We start from the raw sequence: 25,059 nt of genomic DNA, 5'->3' as shown, positions 1-25,059 counted from the left end.
GTGATGCACTCACCTGTTCCAGACTGATGAACCTCTCCAGGTGAACCAAGCTGTTGGACTCTAGGATAGCCTGGGAGCCAAACCAGCCTCCGAGCACCAGCAGCAAGCTGGTGAACACACATAGGAGCCAAATATTGACCAACAGGTGGAAAAGCAAGAGCCAAGCCAGCAGCACACCGAAGCCCATAAGGCTCCTCTGTCCCATCCCCTCAGCCATGGCCCTGAGCACGTTCAGAGAGAAGCAGGGATCATGCAGGCCAGGGAAACGGCACACCTGGAAAAAAATGTTTAAAAAAAATGTAAACCTCCTAATAGACTTGGAGCATTAGTATAAATGTTTCTCCATGAAGTGGGATAAGCTTAAGCTGGAAATCATGAGTACAGCAATGACTTGAAGTTTTTCAAAGGAACAGAAAGTTTGTGGTGACGATTCAAGTTGTTGTTAGATTATTTATTATACAGCATAAATGCTCTGGACCAGGGGTGCTGAAGTCCAGTCCTCTAGAGCTGCAGGCCTGTAACGTTTAGAAGCATCTTTACTCCAACAGACCAGGATCAGCTCTGAACAGACCTGCTAATGAGCCTTTCATTTGATCCAGCTGTGTTAGAGCAGGGACGCCTCTGAAAGTTGCAGGATGGTAACTCTCAAGGACTGGAGTTGAGCAGCCCTGCTCTGGACACATTGATGGAGGAAAGCTAGACTGTAACAACGGCCTTGGGGCCGACTGACAGGGACCAGGCCGCCTTCGAAAACTCGCAGGAGGCACCAGTGTGCTGACTGTACAGTCATCTTGATTGACTGAGTGGATGGACAGATATTAGCAGTTCCAGGAGAATATTGCAAAGTTATTTTCTCTAAATAATTGATACGTGTGACAAAGATGAGATGGAAGCAGATTGTCATAAACTGGTTTCTACAGTATTCAGCTCAAACTGGCTCACTTAATACAGTTTACCTGGAAGCGGGAAAAAATAACTAAAATGGATCTTGATTCAATAAAAGCAGTGAATTAGTCGTTTATTCAATAATATAATGTGATTCTGATGCTATCGCTTTCTTAGCGTCCGAACACTGTTTTAAGCAAACAGCAGCTGCTTATTTGTCTATATTATTCAACATGGACTGCAACAATCTGACGGGTTGGTTTTTATCATTAGCGTCGTTAAATGTCTCATATTCGCCAGTCTTCATGAGAACAGCAGCAACAACAGAGCCCTAACTAAAGCTGCTAAAGACAATAGAGTAGTGAGAATGGAATAATAAACGAGCCTTGAGTGTCAGCAGTCTGAAACAACGACATGACAGCTGGGATGTTTTATCAAAGCGATCACGTACCAGCAGAACAGCTAAGGCTGCATAGCATCATGCTAACGCTTCAGCTGCACCACCAGAAGGGATGTGACAGCTTCCTGCTGCTACACTTCACTGTTTAAAGAAGAGAAAAGGTTTGCAACCTGTGCGATCTGTCACGGCTCAGGGAAGCCACTTGATGACATTTTCCTTCATGTTTACTTCCTGTTTTGTGAAGTCATCAACCAACAGGCTCATGGGAAATGTTGTTTGATGACCATAACCTCGGACAGCTGCAGTTCGGGGCAAAGAACCATAGACATAATATAAGAGTTGACGCCGCATTGGCTGCTCCGGCGCAGGAAATACGGCGGCCATCTTGGAGCGGTCGTCCCTCCTACTTTGCTCAATCAAAACAGCAGAAGATGCCTCAGCACTGAGGATATTGTTGTTTGGATTGATGGATTATTGATGTGAGGGCTCCATAGACAACATTTCACAAGTAAGATGGACATATTATTGAGTATATTCTGTGACTGGAATATTACTTTACTGTATTTATGTCCACCGGCGAGATACCAGCTAATATTAGCTACAGTGCTTGGTGTAATACGGGTTCAGCCCCGCTACATTAGAAATGAAACAATGTAACATACATTATCAAACTTATATTATGTGTTATAACAGTGTTTTTCAACCTTTTTTGAGCCAAGATACGTTATTTTAATTGAAAAAATCTCGAGGCACACCACCAACCAAAAATGTAAACAAAGATATTCTGTATACTCTATATTACATATATAGTCATTCTTATCAAAGTCTCCTGAATAGGAATCAAATAAACACAAAAATGCATTTTTATCACATTTTACATTTCTTATTTCAAATTGCACTTAACATGTCCACTTCAAAAATACACCTGAACAGCCACAACACTGTGGTGTTAAATTTAAAGAAGTTGTAGAAAACTTCAAACTGTTTTACAAACTAATCCACAAGCATCTTATAGCCGGAATACAGAAAATAATTCTTATTCTGAAAGAAGCAATAATATTTGGAAAACATTTCACTTCATATTCACTGTTACAATATGAAGAGTTGCATGTACAAAATGTCAATATCTGTATATTTTACCCACCTGGTGTGAAACATGTGCATGTTTGGATGAAAACAGCTGATTTCCTGGCAGAAATTGAAGACAAAGCTCTTCCTCCACAGCTCTCAGTCTCTCTCTGGTTTTAGTTTTTATAGTAGCCAGGCTTGAGAAGCTCACTTCACACAGATATGTTGTGGGAAATGGACCCATGTTCTTTCCAACCCAACTACTGCTGAGCTTCTCTGTTTTTTCCATCACTGTCTTCAAGATACGATGCTCTCACCGCTACCTGTAACATTCATGCATCACTAATTCTCTTGTTGTAATGTAAAATGCTCTGTACCTACTGCCATCTAGTGGTAAGAAAATTACATGATTACGCCGCTAGTCACTGCTACAGCAGACACTCGAAGATGGCATTATTTGCAGATAATTCATTTTCAAAAAAATCTTTTAAAATCAATTACCGTATTTTTCGGACTATAGAGCGCACCATATAAGCGCCTTATATAAAAAAAAAAAACAAAAAAAAAACTGGAAGCTGCTCTCGATTTTCCATAAGGACCCAGCAGAGGGCGGCGTCCTAATAAATCTGCTGCATATATTAAGGACGCAGCACTCCGTCTCCAAAGCCGAACCATGGTTTCGTTCACACCGAGCTTAAATGCAGCGGCTCTATTTCCCTCCCGTAGTGCCAGATCGACAGCCCTCAACTTAAAAGGTGCCTGATATGAGTTTGAAAACATTTATCCATCGTGCCTGCTGCTTAAAAATAGCCCTGAACAGGTTGAAAATTAGCACGTTCTTCTTTTGATTTACAATTTTGACTTCTAATGATTCACTTCCTGCTAGAGAGCCCCCTGGTGGTTGAAGAAAAATACACAGCAAAGCCACAGCGGGATACAATCCGCATGGTTCAAAGCTTAGAAAAAAAGTAGCAGCTTATAGTCCGAAAAATACGGTACCTTAGGTGAAATTGAATAATTTCCACGGCACACCTGACGATCACTCACGGCACACTAGTGTGCCGCGGAACAGTGGTTGAAAAACACTGTGTTATAACATTCACCAGCAAAGTTTACACAGGTGGTAAAGACTATTATTTATATGTAATTTTCTCACTCTGTCAAAAGTAAGGTTTTTAAGGTTTTATAAAGACACGATGTGAGGAAGAAGAGGGAGAATCTATAAAGAGAGACGGATTCACTGCAGCACGGATGAACCTCGGATTGGATTTTTTACTCAATCTTAGCTGATGAATCTCTGAAGCTAGAACTCGTCGGCTGGAAAACATAGATATATATCTATATATGTATGGATGTATATACATACATATAAACATGCATCCAATATATATTATTCAGTATTATTCATTATTTATTTGTCAGTATTAATCATTATTTATTTGTGTTTTATAGTTATATAAATATGTATTGATCTCCATCCATCCATCCATCCATTTTCTTCCGCTTATCCGGGGTCGGGTCGTGGGGGCAGCAGCTTTAGAAGGGAGGCCCAGACTTCCCTCTCCCCAGCCACTTCTTCCAGCTCCTCCGGGGGAATCCCAAGGCGTTCCCAGGCCAGCCGAGAGACGTAATCCCTCCAGCGTGTCCTGGGTCTTCCCCGAGGCCTCCTCTCGGTGGGACGTGCCCGGAACTCCTCACCAGGGAGGCGTCCAGGAGGCATCCTGACCAGATGCCCGAGCCTCAACTGGCTCCTCTTGACGTGGAGGAGCAGCAGCTCTACTCTGAGTCCCTCCCGGATGACCGAGCTTCTCTCTCTAAGGGAGAGCCCAGCCACCCTGCGGAGGAAACCCATTTCGGCCGCTTGTACCCGTGATCTCGTTCTTTCGGTCATGACCCAAAGCTCATGACCATAGATGAGGGTGGGAACGTAGATCGACCGGTAAATCGAGAGCTTCGCTTTTTGGCTCAGCTCTCTCTTCACCACGATGGACCGGTACAGCGCCCGCTTCACAGTAGACGCTGCCCCAATCCGCCTGTCGATCTCCTGCTCCCTTCTTCCCCCATTCGTGAACAAGATCCCCAGATACTTATAACTTTTAACTATTAACATAAGTATATTCTTCTACACCTTCTCCGCTGCTGCTGGAGGAATTAGGTCTCCCCTCGGACCTAAACTCGCCCAGGAGACAGAGGCCGCGGCAGAGGTCAAAGAGGGAGTCGAGCGGAGCAGTTCCTGCCAGTCCGAACCCGTGGCTGGGATCGCGGCTGGTACTTTGCCCTCCCGGATATGGACCTCGCCGTTACTGCCACCCTGAGGCGCCGGAGATTCCGGCCCCTGGGCACCGACGTCAACACCGCCTTGAGCTGCCGGAGGTCCCGGCCCCTGGGCACCGACGCCGCCCTGAGCCGCCGGAGGTCCCGGCCCCTGGGCAAAGCCTGCAGCTGCCTCCGGTTCCCGCGCCGAGGCGGCGTCTGTCTCCGCCCCCAGAGTTCCCCGTGCCCGCTGCTGATGAGCAGCCACCTTGCTTCCCCGAGTTTCCCTTGGCTCCACCCCCTGAGTTTGCTGACGACCCGAGTCCGCTGCTGGTGTGCAGCTCCCCAGTGCTCCTCCCGAGACTTCAGCCGGCCGTTCTGCCGGCCTGCCAGAACCTGCCGCTGGTGCGGCGTCCCCAGTGTCTGCTAGGCCCGAGCTCCCAGTGTCCTGCTAGGCCTGAGCTCCCAGTGTCCTGCTCCGCCCGGCCGCGGCTCAAGCTCCGCCTCCTGCGTCGCCGCCCACCGCGGCTCAAGCTCCGCCTCCGACTTCGCTACCCTCCGCGACCTCTGCTCCGCATCCAACGTCACCATCCACCGTACCGCCCACGTGAGCTTCACCTCCTGTGCCATGGGCGGTCCCCGGACTGTTTTCTTGTGTTGAGTTCCTGTTTGGATTTAGTTCTGTTTTCTGGACTATAATTTTTGTTCAGTATAAAAAGTTTAAAAATAAGGACAGAATTAAATTATCTTACATGAAGTACAGTTTATATTAAATAATTGTACAGGTCATTACCAGATTATTTTTATTACAAAGACAAGTCCAACCTTGGAATGGAAAGAATGTGTACTTTTCCCCGTGACTGCTCATAAGAAAATCCTCAGCATTTACTTGTTTTTGTTTTGTTTTTTAGATCTGAAGTCAGGAAAATGAAACTCCAACCCTGCTTTTGCTTTCCTTTGCTTTCAAAACCCATGTGTTTCCAGCTCTGTGGAAGACAAGCAGAGAAGTGGGTGAATATAGTCTCACATTCTCTCTCTGGTGAGTAAGCACCAATTTATGTTTCTAGCAATCTTTATTAACTGACTGGAGGAATGGGGATGTCTGACAGTTGAGCTGGAGCATTTCTTGGACACATCCAAAGGAGCACTTTCAGGTCAGATCCTGAAATGAGGGAAGATGGAGGAAATGAGGTGTGCTGATGACTTGTGTTCCCTCACTAATCTGATTTGTTCAGTGTGGTTGACTCTCAAGCTGGTGTGGGAAAATATTTCTGGAAGACCTGAGGGAGCCATCACAAAAATGACCTTGTGTGCAGCGTGACACACACTGTGCTCCTCAGGTTTCCCAGTCAGCCTCACCGCTCTGATACTTTAGCCTCGGGGTCATTGCTGCTCCGTCATGCCCAGAGCTCCAACTACTTACCATACATTTCCTTTGACAGAGGTGAGTTAATGTAGCTTGGAAGGGGCGATACTTATTTTTTAAAATTTCCATTGGAAAAATGCAAACATTATCAGGTTTTGTATCATATTGTGTGTGTTTTTTAAAATATCTAATTCAGTGAAACACTCAGTTGTTCATTTAGCTCGATAGTCCCTCAGCAAAACCTAAATCAGACTTGTATTTGTTAGGTTTCTGTTTCCTCTCTGAGTGTCATCACACACAGCAGAGGGAGGAGGTCCAAACTGTGGAGTTCTGCTCTCCAGATGGTGCCTCACATGGCTCTGTGCAAATACGGTAGGTTTTACAGTTGCATATTGTCACCTTCCTAAAATAACGACCCAAGTCATTCTTTGCCAAAAGTTTTTTTTTTGCCATAAGCTTTTTTTGGAAAGACAGAGTTGGTGATTTTTTTTTTAAATTACTTTTCACAAAAAAATGACATAGGCCATTATTTCAGGAAGGTGACAATATACAGCTATAATCAGACATCACATAATTTGTCGCAACTACAGTTATAATAGTTTTAGGTTTTTAGTTATAGATCAGTTTTATTTTGTTGTGACTTTTTGTTTGTCTAATTCAGTTAGTTCAAATTTGTTTTTAGAGTGAATTTACTGATTTGTAGTTGTTAGCTAAATATTGTTGTAGTTTTTTTTGTTTTTAATAATTTGGTCAATTGTTAGTTGCAGAAATAAAAAAGTCAAAGAATTATATTGTAATTATGAATACATCAACTGGAATACTTAACAGAAGAAATCATTTTCAATAACTGTATTGAAATATTATTGAACGAGTGTCTGTTGTTTTCCACCAACCTTTACTGTTATTTTACAGACTGCTGCCAGCAGGACTATGTAATTTATTGGCAGCTAAAATAAACTGCTTGTGTGGGGGAAATTTAAATTAAACCGTTCAAAAGGCTAGTAAATTAATTCATAAGCATAAACATGAAGGACATTATTTAATTAGGCCTGAGCAGCGAAGCGCTGGCGAAGGCCTATTTTAATTTCTGTTTGTTTTAGTTAGGTTTATAAATGCACAATATAGTTCCAGTTATTTTTCCTCATTAATTAACTTTTTTATATTTTAGTTAATGAAAATGTTAGGGTTAGGATTGGGGTTTTAGTTTTTGTTAGTTTTAATGTGACCTTGGAGACAATTCATTACTTTGTACTCTTTAAATGACGGAAAACGGAGGGAAAGGGGTTTAAGTTGTCTCTGTTTCACAGCTCCGCTGGTTCTAGTGGGAGTTGTGGTTTTGGCAGCCAGCGGGATCATAGGAGACCCTCTCTATGAGTGTCTCCAGGACGCTGACTACAGAGAGCTCCTGGACATTGTGACGAACGGACTCCCAGCTGCCAGGATGCCTCGACACGTGGCAGTCATCGGCGGGGGCATGGCTGGACTGACCGCTGCCAGGGTCTTAGAAGATGCAGGACATAAGGTTGGTTGGGTGGGGAAAGACAGTGGTGGACCTAGACTTTTAAAGTCGGGGGCTAAGAGGGAGAACACAGGCAGTGATTCTTGAGAATAGGGACAAAATGAGTTTTAATTTTCCCATAATTTTTTTTTATCTCTCAACCTGATGAATGCAAATATGACAAATAATGTTTTGGAAATGTAAAGATGCTAAGGTACAAGCTCCCAGTTGCAACATTTAAAAAAAAAATTTAGCTTTTAATCGACCTGACTTAGAACGTTGTCATCACCATTTGACAAAAATAAATATGAAATTATTTTTAATGACCCTATTAGTGATATTTTTACTTATTTTACAGAGAAATGCTTCTCAAGAAACAAAATAAATATTATTTAAAACAAAAAGTCCATCTGACGGAGTTGACACAGAACTGAAGGTGACAAACTAGTGAGTAAAATGAAAAACTTGGTACATGTGAAGTAATGCAATTTATGTAAAATACATTAAAATGAATTAATTGCACATTTAAGTGAGATTTGACAACAATTTCACTAAAAGAGTCAGAAAAACTGATGGAATTAACATCAGGCGGAGTTGACGAAAAGCCAAACTACCTCAATTTATATGATGTTATTCTGAAGGAGGCCATATTGTAGCTCATCAGGTCCATGAAATCTTTACATTTTACTAAAATTAAGCTTTTATTTCACAAAATTTCATCAAAGTTTTGTAAATTGTCAGTTATGGAGTTGATACATCATGGTTGTGACAAACAATTTAGGAATAAAAATAATAAAAAAACTAAAGAATAAAATAAGCTAACCAGAGCTAACTAGCCCTCTTTTCAACTACTATATTTTAAAACCCTAGAAGAAATTATAAGTCAATTAAGCTCCAGTTCCTGCTGTCTGGATGTCCTACCCACACATTTCTTTAAGAAAGTCCTGCCTGTCGTTGCTAATGATCTGATCCAAATAGTAACTCATCGCTCTCTTCAGGTGTTTTTTCCCCCCAGGCTTTGAAAACAGCAGTTATCAAACCACTGATAAAAAAGAACAATCTGGACAAATCACTACTGCAGAATTACAGGCCGATCTCCAACCTCCCATTCATCAGCAAAAATTATTGAAAAAGCTGTTTTTAAACAATTAAATAACTTCCTAACAATAACAAACTGCTTTGACTCCTTCCAGTCTGGTTTTTGTGCTCACCACAGCACGGAGACGGCCTAGTCAAAGTGTTCAATGACATCCATATAAATACAGACTGTGGGAGAACCACAGTGCTGGTTCTGTTGGACCTCAGTGTTGATCAGGACATTTTACTGAATCGACTGGAGAGTTGGGTCGGACTCTCCGGTCCAGTGCTCCACTGGTTTGAATCTTACATAAAGAACAGAGATTTCTTTGTTTCAATCGGAAACTTCTCATCAGAGAGGTCAAAGGTCACATGTGAGGTACCCCAAGGTTCAGTCCTAGGACCCCTTCTTTTCAATATTTATATGCTCCCACTAGCTAAGGTTTTAACAGGAAATAAGATCAGCTACCATAACTACACGGATGATACACAGCTCTACATCACAATGTCACCAGGTGACCTTTGACCCCATCCAATCACTGAATAGATGCTTAGAACAGATCAATGTGTGGATGTGCCAAAACTTTCTCCAGCTGAACAGAAACAAAACTGAAGTTATTATATTTGGACCTAAAGAGGAACGAACTAGAATCAATGCACAGCTTCAGTTATTACAACTAAAAACCAGCGATCAGGCCGAAACCTGGGAGTAGTGATGGACTCTGACCTGAACCTTCAGAGCCACATTAAGACAGTCACAAAATCGGCCTTCTATTACCTGAAGAACATCTCCAGGATTAGAGGACTAATGTCTCAGCACGATCTAGAGAAACTCATTAATGCGTTTATCTTTAGCCGCATTGATTCCTGCAGCAGCGTCTTCACAGGTCTGACTAATCAATCAATCAAACAGCTGCAGCTGATCCAGAAGCTGCTGCTGCTGTTCTGACTAAAACCAGGAAGATAGAGACATAACACCAGTTTTAAAATCCCTCCTCTGGCTCCCTGTAGCTCAGAGAATAGACTTTAAAATACTGATGTTAGTTTATAAATCACTGAACGGTTTAGCACCACAATACATTAAAGATCTGTTATTACTGTACCAACCGTCTAGACCCCTCAGATCTTCTGGTTCTGGTTCTGCTCTGCATCCCCAGAACCAGAACCAAACGAAGAGAAGCAGCATTCAGCTTCTATGCACCACAGATCTGGAACAAACTTCCAGAAAACTGTAAAACAGCTGAAACACTGGGAGCCTTTAAATCTCAACTTAAAACCAACTGTTTAGAGTTGATTATGGCTAAATTAGGGTTAGAGTAGGTTTTGATGTCTTCCATGTTTTTATGTCTTTAATGTTTTTAATTTCTTTATATTTATATATATATATATATATATATATATATATATATATATATATATATATATATATATATATATATATATATATATATATATATGGTGTTATACCTTTTCTTTTTATATACATTCATCATTGTTTTTCTTCTTTCCATATTTCGGTGGATTACAATTATTCCAAATACTGTACAGGAATTATCTGGTTCTGTTACATGTTAGTCTTGTGGGGGAGGTGCTGGCACTGACCTTTTCAAGTGCAAATAGGGTGGCAGTGGATGATGTTTCCACGGTGATGATTATGTCTCCCTATCTATGGATTAAAAAGGTGACCATAATAGAAGCTAGTGAGCGAATCGGAGGACGGGTGGAGACCTTCAGGAACAGAAGAGAAGGCTGGTATGCAGAAGTGGGAGCAATGAGGATCCCAAGCTTCCATAAGTGAGTAGTGAATTGATCTGTGGTTAAAAAACAAATTCTAAGGTTTTATGCGTCAGAATATATTAAAGCCTTATCTTGCCTATATAGGATACTGATATGATTTAACATGTTTCTTAGCCTTGAAAAACTCGCAAAAGCTCATGGTAGTTAAGAGTTGAATTAACTCTTATGAGTGATTACAAAGAGGAAGAAGCAGCAAGAAGATGCACTTGACTAGCTGACCATTAAGAAGGCTCTGTTAAACCAGGATGTTTTAGAGGTTGCTATACCTGTCATGGGTGTAGGTTAATTTCCAAACTATTTGAAATCCATCATTTTTTAGTGAGAAAGATTGTTCCCAAATGGAAAACAGTTAAGACTTTGCTAATCTTTCAAGGGGTGAACATGCTGACAAATTCACATTGCAAAGAATTTACAAAAAAAAAAAACAAACAGCAAGTGCTTCATATCAGACTTCACAGACCTCAGTCAGCATGTTTTATGTCATATTTATGATGATACTCAGAGCTTTACCCCAAGAAAACCTTCTAAATCCGGTGGTTGGGGCGCTGAGATGGTCCACCACTGTGTTTTTGTGTTAAATGCTAATATTTTAATACACACCACAGATATATAAATGTAACACTTGTTTATAGAGAATATCAATGCTGCTAAATTTGATTTAATGCCTTCAATATACATATAAATAAGTGTGATGTGACTACGAGGCGAGCGCGACATCTCCTCCACAGGCTGAACTGCCAAATCACTAATGCACAATGATCTGAGAGACTAATTGTCATATCGCCACCTTCCTAAAATACTGACCTAAGTCCTTTTTGCCAAGTTATTTTTGCAAAGAAATTGTCTCTTTTTTGCCAAAAGATGATTTTGCCAATAAAAAAATTTAAATAATCACTTTTGTCAAAAAATTACATGGTCCATTATTCTGAGAAAGTGACAATATGCAAAAAAAACAAAAACAAACAAAAACAGAACTTCCTCTTCATGCACTTAGTTTTTTATAGCTTTTCATCTTGGCTTCATCTTTGTTTAGTGCAGTGGTTCCCAAACTTTTTCTGGGCCCCCCCTATGGCTTACAAATAGCTGTCTGATTGAACGATGTGTGTGAGCGAAGGGGGTGGGGGGCTGATTCTTAGAAACTCCGTTATACTCAGCCCCGGTTCCAGACGAACAAGGAGGGGAATCAACTTTTTGGGGGGCAAAATGAATCGTAGCTGAACATAGACAACAACACCAGTAGCCTACAAGCTACTTGTTAACAAGTTTAAGGTGCTGTATTGATATTAGCTAGCTAGTCATCTTTTAGCTAACTTTACGCAGGTAAAGTTAGCTAAAAGATGACTAGCTAGCTAATATCATGCAGATCCAACAGATTTACTCAAGAGTCTGTTAGTTTGGGGGGGAAAACTGTGAAAAGTTCTTTGCGTTTTGCTGCCATGACTCTAATACACACCTGCGTAGCTCTGCCCAGCAGCAGGTCTCCTTCACTGCCGCACAGGCGTAAACCCAGCGCGAGCGTCGTAGCCATGGACATGAACACGTAGACGCCTCATGCAGCAGGACGGCCCGTTGTTGCGATACGTAACAGCGTCCGCCATATTGAATGTGGAATATGTGCCAGTAAGATAATACAAGTGAATGGACCGAACTTTATAAAGTGCCGTAGTATTTTAATTCTTGCCATTGACACATTTTCTCACACACATTAACATATTTGTAACATTTCTGAATAAAGAGCACAATGTTTTATTTGATAGAAATGATTCTGATCATTTTTATATTGATGAACAGACACACTTTTAGTGTTTTATTAAAGAATATATTTACATAATTCCAAAATTTAATGTATATTTATCATTTCAAGAGAAGAAACAAATAATTTTCCTGTATTTATTTTTTATACGTTATTGAGAAATAACTTTTGATTTATAAATCAGTCATTGTCAAACATTAAACTACATATTTTTCTTACTTTTTTCCAGAGAATAAATATTTAATACAGTTTGTCAACTCTGCTATTGACAGCAAAGAGTAAAAATAATTCTAAGAGTAAATTATTTGTATTACAAAAGCTACATTAATACACCAATACTTCAGATTGAGATATTTAAAAATACACACAAAGTGAAAAAATAAAATATTTATTTATTATACTGGGAACACTGGTCACAGGCTTCAGTCTGCTGGTCACACTGGGAGAACTCAATGACTTCTGAGACGTCCTGGTTCACAGGCTAAAGCCAAGAATAAAAGAGAAATTATCCAAAAGTGTAATAGAAAATACATACGACGCATGTTTCGTTAATGTTTCCTTCACATTCAGAAAAAGGCATTTTCAGCATGTTGGGCTCTGACTCGTAGCATCTTTATAGCTAAATACCGACATGCAGAAGCTGAGCTGGAAACAGACTGAAGACCAGCAGCTCCAGCTCTGATCTTTACTCACTAAATCCTCTAACAGCGGTTTCTCATCAGCTCTCATTAGAAAACAGTATGAAACGTTAGCTGCTATGCTAACAATCAGCGGTTATATTAGCTGCTATGCTAACAATCAGCGGTTATTTCGGGCCAATTAAGCTACATAGGAAATATTTTTCAGTTGTTTAGAAGCGAATTTCTGGCTGCAAAGTCAAGTAATTCTGATCTTTCATCCTTACCTGGGGAAGGTAATCCTAATGAATCCAGTTTGTTTCGTAAAACGGTTGAAACACACAGCGCAGGACTTGAGGAGCTCCGCTCGCCCTGCTGACACATTGAAGATGGCGACGCTGTTACGTACGACTCAGCCTCCATGAGGCCTCTACGTATTCATGTCTATGGTCGTAGCGCTCATGTTGCGTTTAAAGGCGGCTCGGAAAAACAGTGACAGAGGACCCAAATATGGCAAGTGCAGAAGCCCCTATTGTATCAAATTGACAGCCAATAACAGAGAGTTGGCCATTCTAAGGTAAAAACCCAGCGCATACAGCATACATGTTTTGTTTTTCATCTTTTCATCCAGACGGCTTCCCGCGCCCCCCTGCAATAGCACCGCTATGAAGGCTAACCGAGATTCTGTAAATCTAAAAAAAATAATTATTCTAACATTGACTTAGATTATCTGACACAAGAGCCTATATTAGAAATGAAACAATATAACATATTATAAAACTTATATTATGTGTTATAACATTCACCAGCAAAGTTTACACAGGTGGTAAAGACTATTATTTATATGTAATTCTTTCACTAGTAAGATACGTCCTAAATCTTCCGTTTTTGTTTTGAAAGTTTCCTAAAGACACGATGTGAGGAAGAAGAGGGAGAATCTATAAAGAGAGACGGATTCACTGCAGCATGGATGAATCTCACATCAGATTTTGGACTCAATCTCAGCTGCTGAATCTCTGAAGCTAGAACTCGTCGGCTGAAAAACACACACACACACACACACACATATATATATATATATATATATATACACTAAATAATTTATTAAATAAATTATGAACGGCTGTGGGCTTTGTAATATGCTCATCATACATCAATATCAGAATATTCCATTCCTATTCTATTGTTATAGCCACTAAGCATATTTAAATATGCTGAACTATGTATTAAAAACATACTTAAATAATACAATTGTTTATAAATGTAGCTTTGATGGATGTTTGAATATGGTTTCCAGTAACAAAAAAGCATGTTATGATCGATTAAATGCGCTGATACGCAGTGGTGGAGAAAGTACTCAAAAAATTTACTTAAGTAAAAGTACAAATACACAGTCAAAAATGTACTTAAGTAAAAGTCAAAGTACCACATTAACATTTTACTTAAGTCAAAGTAAAAAAGTCCTGGCTTTTAAAAATACTTAAGTATTAAAAGTAAAAGTACTCGCTGAATGCATTACCTAATCGCTAATATCATTAAGTGTGCCGATCGTATTTAATTTTAATACATCAGAAATGTGCCATTTTAATTAGCACTACCACAGATTAAACATGTTCTTATTGTGTTTATTCTCTGTAACAGTTTAGACTTAGATATGTGATTCTATGAATCATAATTTCAGGGATGGAAACATCTCGTCTCCTGTCCTAACATAGCATGAACTTCATTAGTCACATTTATTTAGAAAGAAATCTAACTGAAAGGGGATGTAAAGAAGGTGTGTGGGGGGAGGACATGCAACCAAGGAGCCATGTAGCAGAGTTGTAGTCAAGACCACCGAACCCAAGACCAGCGCCCCGCGCTAAATGACACAATAACATTAAGTTTACCTATCAAAATTGGTTTTCAGATTGATCTGAAAGATCCACATTCCCATAAAAACACCTAGATATTAAATACTTAGAGCTGAAATATATTTAACCAGTATCAATTAAAACTCACTTCATTCTGTTTTGCTTTCATCGCTGTGCTATAATCTGCAGAGGTCTCCTGCTATCCCTAGAAAAATAACGCCCTGGGCGGTTGCCCATATTGCATATGTCAGAAACCACAACTGAAACATCGCAATTAACGGTAAATAACGTTCAACTATGAACACTGTCCAACGGCACAACAAGTAACTAAGCAGAATGAGCATCATGACTGTTCTCACCCTCCCTCCCACTGCGATGTTTGCCACCATGACAGGAGACGAAATCAATCAATGAGCAATGAGCATGCTCTGTGTTCATACGTTCAACTTTTACTTTTACTTATTCAGCGATTAAATGAATGTCTATATATATATCTATATATATATATATATATATATATATATATATATATATATATATATATAGCTACCGCAGTGTACACAAGAACAAAGAACGGCTCTCAGTGAGGCTTCAGTCCTTAGGACTTAGTAAAGATCCGTCCAGAAGAATCGGATCGTTCCTGAATGTCATATCACTATATTGCAGACTTTGGTCACAGCGTTGTCCCATATATGCGACACCTCAGTCAACACCTCCACACAGTAATTGAGCGCATGAGTGAACTTTTTTTCATCAGATGCAACATGTGTCTCAGTACAGCTAGCTTTGCTAGCACAGATCTTACCTTTCTTTAAGCTTTCCTTCCAAGTGACGCTAAAAGTTGGACGAAGTCCCACCGTCTGTGAAAGCGAAGCGCTGCTAATTTTACATGTCGCCATATCAATTTATGCAGCGCTATTATATTATAGACAGACATCTCCTCCCGCTCAGAGGAAACCACTGCGCATGTCTGGAGCTCCGCGTGCGAGTAAAGGTGGAGGCGATGGGTGACAACAGACACCAAGTCACGTTATTGCTCGGATTTTACGGCGCCACCTTAAATCCCTGAACTTCACATTTTAACGGAAGAAAAGAGCAACGAGACTTGGATGTAACGAGTAACGAGACAGTTTTGTAGAAATGTAGTGAAGTAGAAAGTACAGATACTTACTGTAAAATGTAGTGGAGTAAAAGTAGGAAGTCCCCATTATTAAATCTACTTAAGTAAAGTACAGATACACGAAAACTGTACTTAAGTACTTCGTTACTTCCCACCACTGCTGATACGTCATTGTGCTGCTAAACACATAACGCTGAGTGGAGTGGTGGACCGCTCCAAGATGGCCGCCCTAAATCTCGTCAGCGACAATAGGCGAGAGCGGCCATGAGGCGTCTATCCTTATATTATGTCAATGACTGTAAGCAGCCGCCAACTTCATTTTCGCCCGTAGAAGAAGAAGCGCGCAGTGCATGCTGGGATAGTTGTCAAACTGGTTTGTTAATAAAGTTTGACTGACCTATCTACCTACCGACTTGATAATCAGGTCATCTGCAGGTCACTTCAGCACCAGGTTCTCCACGAACATGCTGTGCGGGAACGGAGAAGGGTAACTGACCATCATTCGGCCACGCCCCGGCCCAGTCGCCGAAACCTGTCCTCCCCGACCGGAGTCGGACTGGTTTTTTTTTACATTCTTTATGTCAACAAAGTGGCTTTAGACATTCACCCGCGGTGCTTCGACTATGGTTACCAAGGGACCAGCCCCTATACATTTAAAGCCGGGGGGTCAGAGACGGAGACTGCGGCGGCAGCTTGTCGGTTGGTCTGTGTTACCCAGAAAGCAGTTGGGCACAATATCGCAACACCAACACCATGAGTGAAACAATGACTGGAGCAGACTACTATATAAAGTACTCCGGGGACCACTTCTTTATTATTATACAAACACATTTGTAGAAAACGGAATTAATCACGTCTTGTTTTAAAATAGGCCATTCATTGAAGGTGCGCCTTATAGTGCGGAAAATACGGTATTTTCTTTTCACTTTCACCTGATTATAGTTACTGATTAGGTGAGCATGCCAATACCATTTTATCACAGATTTTTTCAATTCTTCTAAGAATATAGGAAATTTCTCCATCATGGACAAAAGTTTATCCCATTCTGTTTATATCACAGGATTCTACTTTCCTTTATCTCCAAATTGAAAATCCCACTGAATCCCTTCATCCAAGATGACATCAACACCTACTACTTGGTAAACGGAGGCCTACACAAAACCTACACCGTAAAAAACAACCCCAGCGTGCTCAACTACAGTTTGCATGACAGAGAGAAGGGGAAGTCAGCCGCTGAACTCTTCAGTCAGACACTCTGGAAGGTCTGTAGACATTCAGAGGACTGAAAAATGTTATTGTTGTGCTCGTTATGGCTGATGTGTTCAGTGGATGGCTTGTGATCTGTGTCCAGGTGAGGGATGACCTAAAGGCATTGGGCTGCAGTGGAATGCTGAATAAATATGACTCCTACACAGTGAAGGTATGAATAAGTTTGAGCAATGTGGGAATGTTGGGTGAAACACAAACAACAGTATTGTGTCTACCACTAGGAGGTGGACGAGAATAGTACTGATTGTAGAGAGAAGAAGAGATAAGATGGAGGAAAGGAATACTTGATGTTACTGTACTGCTGAGCAAGTTAAGAATAAACGCTGTTAAGAAGAGTTCTTTGTCTACTTGTGCTTCTACCTCATCCTGACTTCCAAACACAGTAATGGCATGTGATGTGCAGGAATATTTGGTGAAGGAGGGCAACCTGAGCCGCGGCGCATTGAGGATGATCGGCGACATCCTCAATGAAAACAGCCTCTTCTACACGTCCTTGATAGAGATGCTGTACATACAGACCGACATCAATGACAACACACAGTAAGATTTTCTGTACATCCATCCATCCATCCATTTTCTTGCACCCTTTTTCCCTCAGTGGGGTCGGGAGGGGTGCTGGTGCCTATCTCCAGCCAACGTTTCGGGCGAGAGGCGGGGTACACCCTGGACAGGTCGCCAGTCTGTCGCAGGGCAACACAGAGACACACAGGACACACAACCATGCACACACACTCACACCTAGGGGCAATTTGGAGAGGCCAATTAACCTAACAGATTTTCTGTACAGTTACATGAAATTAAGATTGGGAACTCCAAGGAAACTAGCAACTGGCATTGAGTGACCAGGTGATTTTTTTTTAGAGTAAGGAGGAAGAGGTCTACAGCATCAACAAACAGTTTATTGGCTTAAGAAGCTGGACAAAAGCTGAAAGGTTCGGCAGTACAGCAAAGAAAACCTTAGAGGCAAGAGAGCACTCTAAGAAATGTTGAACTTACTTAACCAAGGCAACTGGTACCACTAAACCTAGTTAATTAAATCTAAAGAGTGTTACACATTTATTTTCAACATAATTATTTAAGTAAAGACAAATAAATTCAGTTAAGAAAATCCAACACTTTAGACTTAAGTTTGTTTAATCATCATCATATCTTTATTCCAGACACATAAGAAGGTCCATAAATAGATGAAACAAACAACATAAGAAATAGAAAAAAATACAAAATAAAAATGAACACGAAACATAATATTATTGTGAGGATTTGGGTTTTCTGTGTTTATTTAGGTTTATATGTTCAGTTGAGTCTAGGTGTTGTCCCGTCTACATCTTGATTGTTCTGATTACCCTCTGTGTATTTAAATCCACCTGTGTCTCTTGTTCCTTGCTGGGTCCTTGTCTATTCTGCCGTTTGTTCATATTATGTCTCTGCATTGTTTCCAGTTGCTACCAGTGTCTGAGCTCCTTGCCTCTGCTCACCTGTGCTACCTGGATTCTGTATTTTGTTATTAAATCATAATTTTTCTCACTTCAACCTGGGTCCACCACATCTACCTCACCATCTTCTACAATAAATCATGACAATTATTCACTGAGTAATAAATAAATGATGTCGCCAGGGATTACACAATCTTGATGAAAATCTCACTGTACTCAGTGCAGGGTTTGCTAAAATTGCAATTATATTATTGCATGACGCATATAATCTACACCTACATTTGTACATAAGATTCCTGAGCACAGCTGCACATGTGGGTACAGCATTATGTGCAAACATATGGCTAGCACTACTCCATCTAGGCTACTAGCCATATGTTTGCCTCATGATGTCATTGTAGGCCACCAAGTTTCTGCAGGCTGCTTTTTTTGTATCGTTGCCACAGATGGTCCGTGTACAGTGGAGTACAAAAAGCTTTAAAAAGAGCTATCTTTACATAGGACGAACACATACCGAACCTTCTGATGAGAATATTAGGTTGTGCATACATCATACGATACTGCCTATAGATGTCACAATCATCAGAGAGGTCATCATTTATGTAATGTCCCAAATATTTGACTTCACTGCATATAAGAGAAGTCAGGGGTTATCAGGTTATTTTTCTTAGCGTTATATTTGATGTCAAAGTCATATCCATATTGGGAACAGACCTTTAGTAATTGTTGAAGGTCAGCACTATCTGGGTATAGGATTACCAGATCATCTGCATAGAGTATGTGATTGATTATGTGGTCATCAACTACACAGCCTGTTTTACAACAATTCAGTCGCTTTGACAGTTCATCCATATAGATGTTAAAAAGGTAAGGGGACAGTATACTTCCCTGCCTTACTCCATTACCAACATTGTTAACACTTTATTTGAAGGGGTGTGAATAAGACTGACATGACAACCATCACAAACATAACACCTGTCATGGACATCAGTAAGTCTTCATTAATATTTATGACTGTTGTCATAAAGTGTCATTCGGTAAATCATGACACTTTTAATACAAAGTTGACATTATTCAAACTGTCTTTGTTATGACAACTTGAGATTAACCAAGAATCATATGCCATAATAGTAGTCATAATGATTTATTACCCTATCAAAAGCTTTAACAATACGGTGATTGATATTCCGACTACCTGAAATAAAGCGAAACAAGTAGGACCAACAATAAAGATTTCATTAAACTTTATAACAGAGTCAATAACTTCTTTTACATCAAGTGGAACAAGTAGCACCAGTTATAAAGATGTCATTAAGTGTCATTACAGTGTCATTAATATTAACCTTTACCTCAATAAAAGTGAAAGTAGCAACAGTTATGAAGATGTCATTAAGTGTTATTACAGTGTCATTAATAACTTTTACCTCAAGTGAAACACGTGGCAACATGACACTTAATGACACTTAATCTTGTCATTAAGTGTCATTAATATTAACTCTTATGTCAAGTAAAGTGAAACTAGTAGCAACAGTTATAAAGATGTAATTTAGTGTTATTACAATGTCATGCTATGCTAACAGAGTCACTGATATTAAGTCTTACCTCAAGTGAAGTGAAACACACTGGACTACTTATAACTACCATCATAAATGTAGAACAAACCCTTTGTACATTGGAATAAAACAAAAGATGACTTGTTCTTCAAACAGAGGTTTAACGTATGGTTAGTATGTTGTTACTCTGAAATACTAATTGAAAAACTAAAACAGAATTACTTATTCTGTAACTTAGGAAAATAGGTTCTTTCAACAGTACATTTTTTTTGTTTTGATTGTGTCAGCCATCTAATTCATTATAGCCTTCCTGTAATGCTCTGAAAACAGGAGATCTTCTTGTCTTCATTTTCTGGCGGCAGCTCTTTGAAGGTGTCCAGGAATGCTTAGAAATTACAGCTGTTCTTGCAATAGTTAATCATGTTGAAAGCCTTTTCATGAATTCAAACTTGGTGAATCTCTTCTGGACATTCTCATAGTCAGTGATGACTCAATTCATTGTGGTCACTTAAAAAAAAGAACAAAAACAAAAAACAATGTCATCATAATTCAGCATTTATTTAAATACCATTCCAAACATGCCCCTTTCTGCAGACTGTCAGAATGGTAGAGTGGCAGACAAATGTCTAGTTAACATGACTGGTTGTTATGAAGTGCAATACAATTATTTCTTAACACAAGTAGCATAATAACTAAAGCTGAACAAAATTATTCTGATCAAATATTTGTTTGGCAGATGTTTGCAAGAAGTTTATTAATAAATAAATAGATTTAGCATCAGTTTTTAGTAGAGATGTGCCGATCAGGTTTTTTCCTGTCGATACCGATTCCGATCACCCATCAGGGCCGATACCGTTCACATAATTATTATTTTTTTAATCAAAAGCACTACCGGTTACATTATGTGGAAAAAGGAACCATGAATTCATCTTAATTTAGACAAAAAAATTTTTTATAACTTTTTCCAAGAAAAAAAACAGGCATTGTGCAAATTGTACTGCTATCGGTAATACTATCTTTAACAGACTGATAACATATGGAGGCTCTGAAGAGGCTAAATAATGCAGAGTCAAAATAAAACCTCTCAACATTGCCAAAATATTCAAGTATAAAACCTAACATTCAAAGGCAAATACAGGTTCCATTACAATAAACAATCCAGAGTTACTGAATGAAAACCTCCTGATAGCATGGTGGCTAGCTGATTACTGCTAGTTCTGATTGGCTGTTTCTGACTGAGCAGAGTAATTATGCAGAGCAGGTAGGAGATGGATTATTTTTTTAGAGATTATCTGTCTCATGTTAGGACAGCGAAAGTTTTAATACGTATGGAAAATGTATTTTTTTTAGTTAGATGCTGCAGCTTTAAGCAGTGGTTTGGTGTGAGAGTCACTACCAGGTGGAGCAGAAACGGCGCTCCGTCTGTGAAATATTACTACATATCAATAGCGAGAGCAGAACCAGCGTCTTGCATCGCAGCTCGAAGACTTAAATAATTTTGTGGGTTATTTGTTTAGCTTTCTGACCGTCATGCTAATCCGGGTGAGTGTTTGTAGCTGTGCGCTGCTTTACCTGCTGTCTGATCCTCCTGCAGTGAGCCTCGATGTAGCCAAACTCCTCAAGTATGGCATTGTTTTTATGCCATATTAAATTCGTCATGTTGATGGGTTCATTGAAGGTGTGTCCTCTCCTTCTAAACCTCTAAACAGTTTCAAATTACCTAGATGGGATAGTCTAAATGATTTTGTCACCTTCTTTGATGAAGATGAAGAGAGAGAAAGAGCAAAGGTCCAGAGTGAGTAAAAGTCAGAGAGAGCAAAGGTCATTTTCAAACAGGATTTTCTCATGTCAGTTACATCTGGAATCTCTCCTGTTCCTCCCTTTCTAAACATTTGAACAAAGACCCTAGTTGTCAGAAAGAGATTTATTTTTCACTTAGACCTTGTTTTGTTTTTCTCCAGGTTTTAAGTGTCTTCCTTAACCCTAGAAAATCACCAAAGAATTTGACTTATGTGAACAGACAGAACTTGTCTTTTCCATCCTGTTTTTTATCGGAACTGCCTAGCATCTGTTTTCTTTTCTGAGCATTTCATTAAAAAACAGATTCCTGCATTAAACATAAAGTAACATATAGGCAATTTGGAACCCAATGTTCTTATTTTAAAACGCTGATGATTTTATATAATATTGTACATATGGTTAAGTTTAAAAACTAGCATATTTTAATTTTATTTTCCTAACAGTCCTTAGGCTAACATGGGTCTTCATGTGGCTAAAGTTGCCAAAGCAAAGAACACAATTAGATGGCTGACACAATCAAAGCAAAACATGTTACTGTTAAAAGAACACATCAGCCAAGTTGCTAAATAATTCACACAAAAGATAACTTTGACTAACATATTAGCTTTTAATTTGCTAGATTAAAATTGGAGGAAAAACAAAACAATTTGCCTGTCTTTAAAATATGTTTAAAATGAAGGGCTAACGTTACAGTAATGGAGTTTAATGACTTTAGCTAACATTAACTTACAGCAAGGTAGGATTGGCTTGAATTGCTCATAGACAACATTACAAAGAAAGAACATAGTGAATGTTATTTTCTCAAAGAAAATGTAAAGTTCATAAGACACATACTTCATATTTATTAAGTATCAAACTTCAGCTTCTTTTTAAACAGGAGGTCTAGCCGTTATAACTAGTGTTTGGTTTGCCCCACAATGTCATGGTTTTAGAAGTATACTGAACCCACATGCAGCAAAACACCCAGGAGAAAGCTCGAGATCAAAGGTTTATTAACAAACAGATCCGGAGAACTGTGGACGGGAGGCGGAACAGAAACGTCAGGGCTGGGGAGCAGGAACCAGAGCGATGCCAGTCCGGGGAGCTGAGGGAGAGAGGGGCCAGCCCGAGGGTGCTCGTCAGAGAAATCCGGGTCCGGCTGGCGGATGGGTAGGGTTCGGATTCGATCCGGCTCTCGGACTCGGTTTAACCTGGAGCGAGGAGATGGAATCGTTAGAGCACGTAGAATTAACAATGCAAGGCCTTCTTACTAGTTTCCGTTACCGCGGATATCAACACTCTGGCGAGGAAGTGTTGTCAGGTGGCTCCTCTTAAGCTCCTGGTGATGATCTGATGATCGGCAGGTGCGTGGTGGCACACCCGTGGGGTGGAGCGTCGGAAGGGAGCTGGGGAAACCCCCCTCTGGTGGTAGCTGGAGGTGGCGCAGGGACGCAGGACGACAACATCACCCCCTCCCTAACGACCGCCTCCCGGCGGTCCAGATGAAGTCGAGGGCAGGGATGAGTGGTAATCGGCGATCAGGGAAGGATCGCAAATGAATGAACGGGGAACCCATTGACGGTACTCGGGACCATAACCCTCCCAGTCCACAAGGTACTGCCACCCCCGTCCCCGGCGACGGGCGTCCATGATTCTGCTAACTGTGTAGACCGGACCTCCTTGGTGGTCCCGGGCGGGTGGAGGGGGTCTGGCAGGAGGGCATAGGGCGCTAGTGGTGACAGGCTTGACCTGGGAGACGTGGAACGTGGGGTGAACTCGGAGGTTGGGAGGGAGACGGAGGCGCACGGCCGTGGGGCTGATGATTGACTCGATGACGTATGGGCCGATGAAGCGGGGAGCCAGTTTCCTAGAGACAGATCTTAAAGGAATGTCACGTGATGAGAGCCATACCTCTTGCCCAGGTAGGTACTGGGGCGCGGGCGTCCGTCTCCGATTGGCCGAGCGGCAGGTGAGGGTGGCGGTCCGCTGGAGAGCCGCGACAGTGGAGGACCAGATGCGTTTACTGCGCCTGATGTGCTGAAGCACCGAGGTAACAGCGATGGCCTTCTCATCCTCCGGAAAGAGGGGAGGCTGGTAACCCAACGAAACCTCAAAGGGGGATCGTCCTGTTGCCGTGGAGACCTGCGAGTTGTGGGCATATTCTACCCAAGGCAGGAATCTACACCAGTCGGAAGCGTTGGAGGAAGAGACACATCGGAGGGCTGCTTCGAGTTCCTGATTGAGGCGTTCCACCTGGCCATTGGACTGCGGGTGGTGACCTGAAGTGAGTGACACCTTGGCGTCAAGGGCGTGACAAAACTGCCTCCATACCTGTGACGTGAACTGCGGTCCCCGGTCAGACAGGATCTCCGTAGGTATTCCATGTAGGCGAAAAACGTGTTTAACGAGCAGCTGCGCCGTCTGAAATGCTGACGGGAGCCTTCTGAGAGGAACAAGGTGGCAAGCCTTCGAAAAGCGGTCGATAATAGTGAGTATAGTGGTCATACCTTGGGATTGGGGAAGCCCCGTTACAAAGTCGATTGCAATGTGCGACCAGGGGCGCCTTGGGATGGTCAGTGGCTGGAGAAGGCCGGCCGGCGGGCGATGAGACGGCTTGTTGCGGGCACATGCTTGACAGGCTAGAACATATTCCCTTATGTCCCTGTGCATGGCGGGCCACCAGAAGCGGTGCGAGACGAGCGCTATCGTCCTGCTGACTCCAGGATGGGCGGCGAACCTAGAGGTGTGGAACCACTTAATTAAACGTGACCGTACCTTAGAAGGGACGTACATCTTGTCCGGAGGTCCGTTCCCTGGGCCGGGCTCGTTCTGTTGAGCTCGCCTCACCAGATCCCTAATTCCCCAGCTGAGCGCACCCACGGTGCAACTAGGTGGGAGGATGGTGGTGGGTCCCTTCTCGGAATCCTCCGGAGAATGCTGGCGGGACAGCGCATCGGGCTTGACGTTTTTGGATCCTGGGCGATAAGTGATAGAAAGGTTGAACCGGGAGAAGAACAACGACCAGCGGGACTGGCGAGTATTGAGACGTCTTGCAGTCTGCAGGTAGGCAAGATTCTTATGGTCGGTCCAAACTAAGACCGGGTGCTCGGAACCCTCCAGCCAGTGGCGCCACTCCTCGAGGGCCAGCTTTATCGCCAAGAGCTCCCTATCCCCCACGTCATAATTCCTCTCTGCAGGGGTTAGCCTACGGGAAAAAAAGGCGCAGGGGCGCAGCTTTTCGTCGGGGGCTGCGTGTTGAGAGAGAACCGCTCCTGCCCCCGTGTCTGAGGCATCCACCTCCAAAATGAATTGTCTGTGGGGATCCGGCTGGGTCAAAA

The 25,059-nt window shown here is 41.4% G+C and overlaps 2 protein-coding genes and 1 long non-coding RNA gene across 9 annotated transcripts in view; 1 reads left to right on the top strand and 2 right to left on the bottom strand.

Moving 5' to 3' along the window:
* snx19b (sorting nexin 19b) overlaps positions 1 to 1,581 on the bottom strand; it is a 55,190-nt gene extending 53,609 nt beyond the window's left edge. For 2 of the 6 annotated variants that reach the window (XM_081614607.1, XM_017308269.2), the window contains exons 1-2: positions 1,337 to 1,508; positions 14 to 274 (exon numbers count right to left, since the gene is read on the bottom strand). In XM_081614607.1, coding sequence (XP_081470733.1) covers positions 14 to 217 — 204 coding nt within the window. In that variant the 5' untranslated portion in view covers positions 218 to 274; positions 1,337 to 1,508. Of the gene's footprint in view, positions 1 to 13; positions 275 to 1,336 lie in introns of all 6 variants that reach the window. The other 4 variants (XM_008425253.3, XM_008425254.3, XM_008425252.3 and 1 more) reach the window with 4 other exon arrangements.
* The window catches only part of il4i1 (interleukin 4 induced 1), a 39,509-nt gene continuing 15,971 nt past the window's right edge, over positions 1,522 to 25,059 (top strand). Inside the window, exons 1-8 of one of the 2 annotated variants that reach the window (XM_017308266.2) lie at positions 1,522 to 1,793; positions 5,518 to 6,050; positions 6,239 to 6,344; positions 7,280 to 7,494; positions 10,229 to 10,341; positions 16,748 to 16,949; positions 17,039 to 17,107; positions 17,360 to 17,496. In XM_017308266.2, the coding sequence (XP_017163755.1) occupies positions 6,006 to 6,050; positions 6,239 to 6,344; positions 7,280 to 7,494; positions 10,229 to 10,341; positions 16,748 to 16,949; positions 17,039 to 17,107; positions 17,360 to 17,496 (887 nt within the window). In that variant the 5' untranslated portion in view covers positions 1,522 to 1,793; positions 5,518 to 6,005. Of the gene's footprint in view, positions 1,794 to 5,517; positions 6,051 to 6,238; positions 6,345 to 7,279; positions 7,495 to 10,228; positions 10,342 to 16,747; positions 16,950 to 17,038; positions 17,108 to 17,359; positions 17,497 to 25,059 lie in introns of those variants that run through there. The other variant, XM_008425259.3, reaches the window with a different exon arrangement.
* Positions 12,470 to 13,605, bottom strand: LOC145554556 (uncharacterized). The gene is made up of 2 exons (XR_014090537.1): positions 13,002 to 13,605; positions 12,470 to 12,578 (listed from the first exon to the last, which is right to left on the bottom strand). It is a non-coding gene; the product is annotated as an uncharacterized LOC145554556 (long non-coding RNA).

The sequence above is a fragment of the Poecilia reticulata genome, chromosome 13 (genome assembly GCF_904066995.2).
Source record: "Poecilia reticulata chromosome 13, P_reticulata-male-v2, whole genome shotgun sequence".
NCBI lineage: Eukaryota > Metazoa > Chordata > Actinopteri > Cyprinodontiformes > Poeciliidae > Poecilia > Poecilia reticulata.
This window is presented reverse-complemented; position numbering and strand designations above follow the sequence as displayed.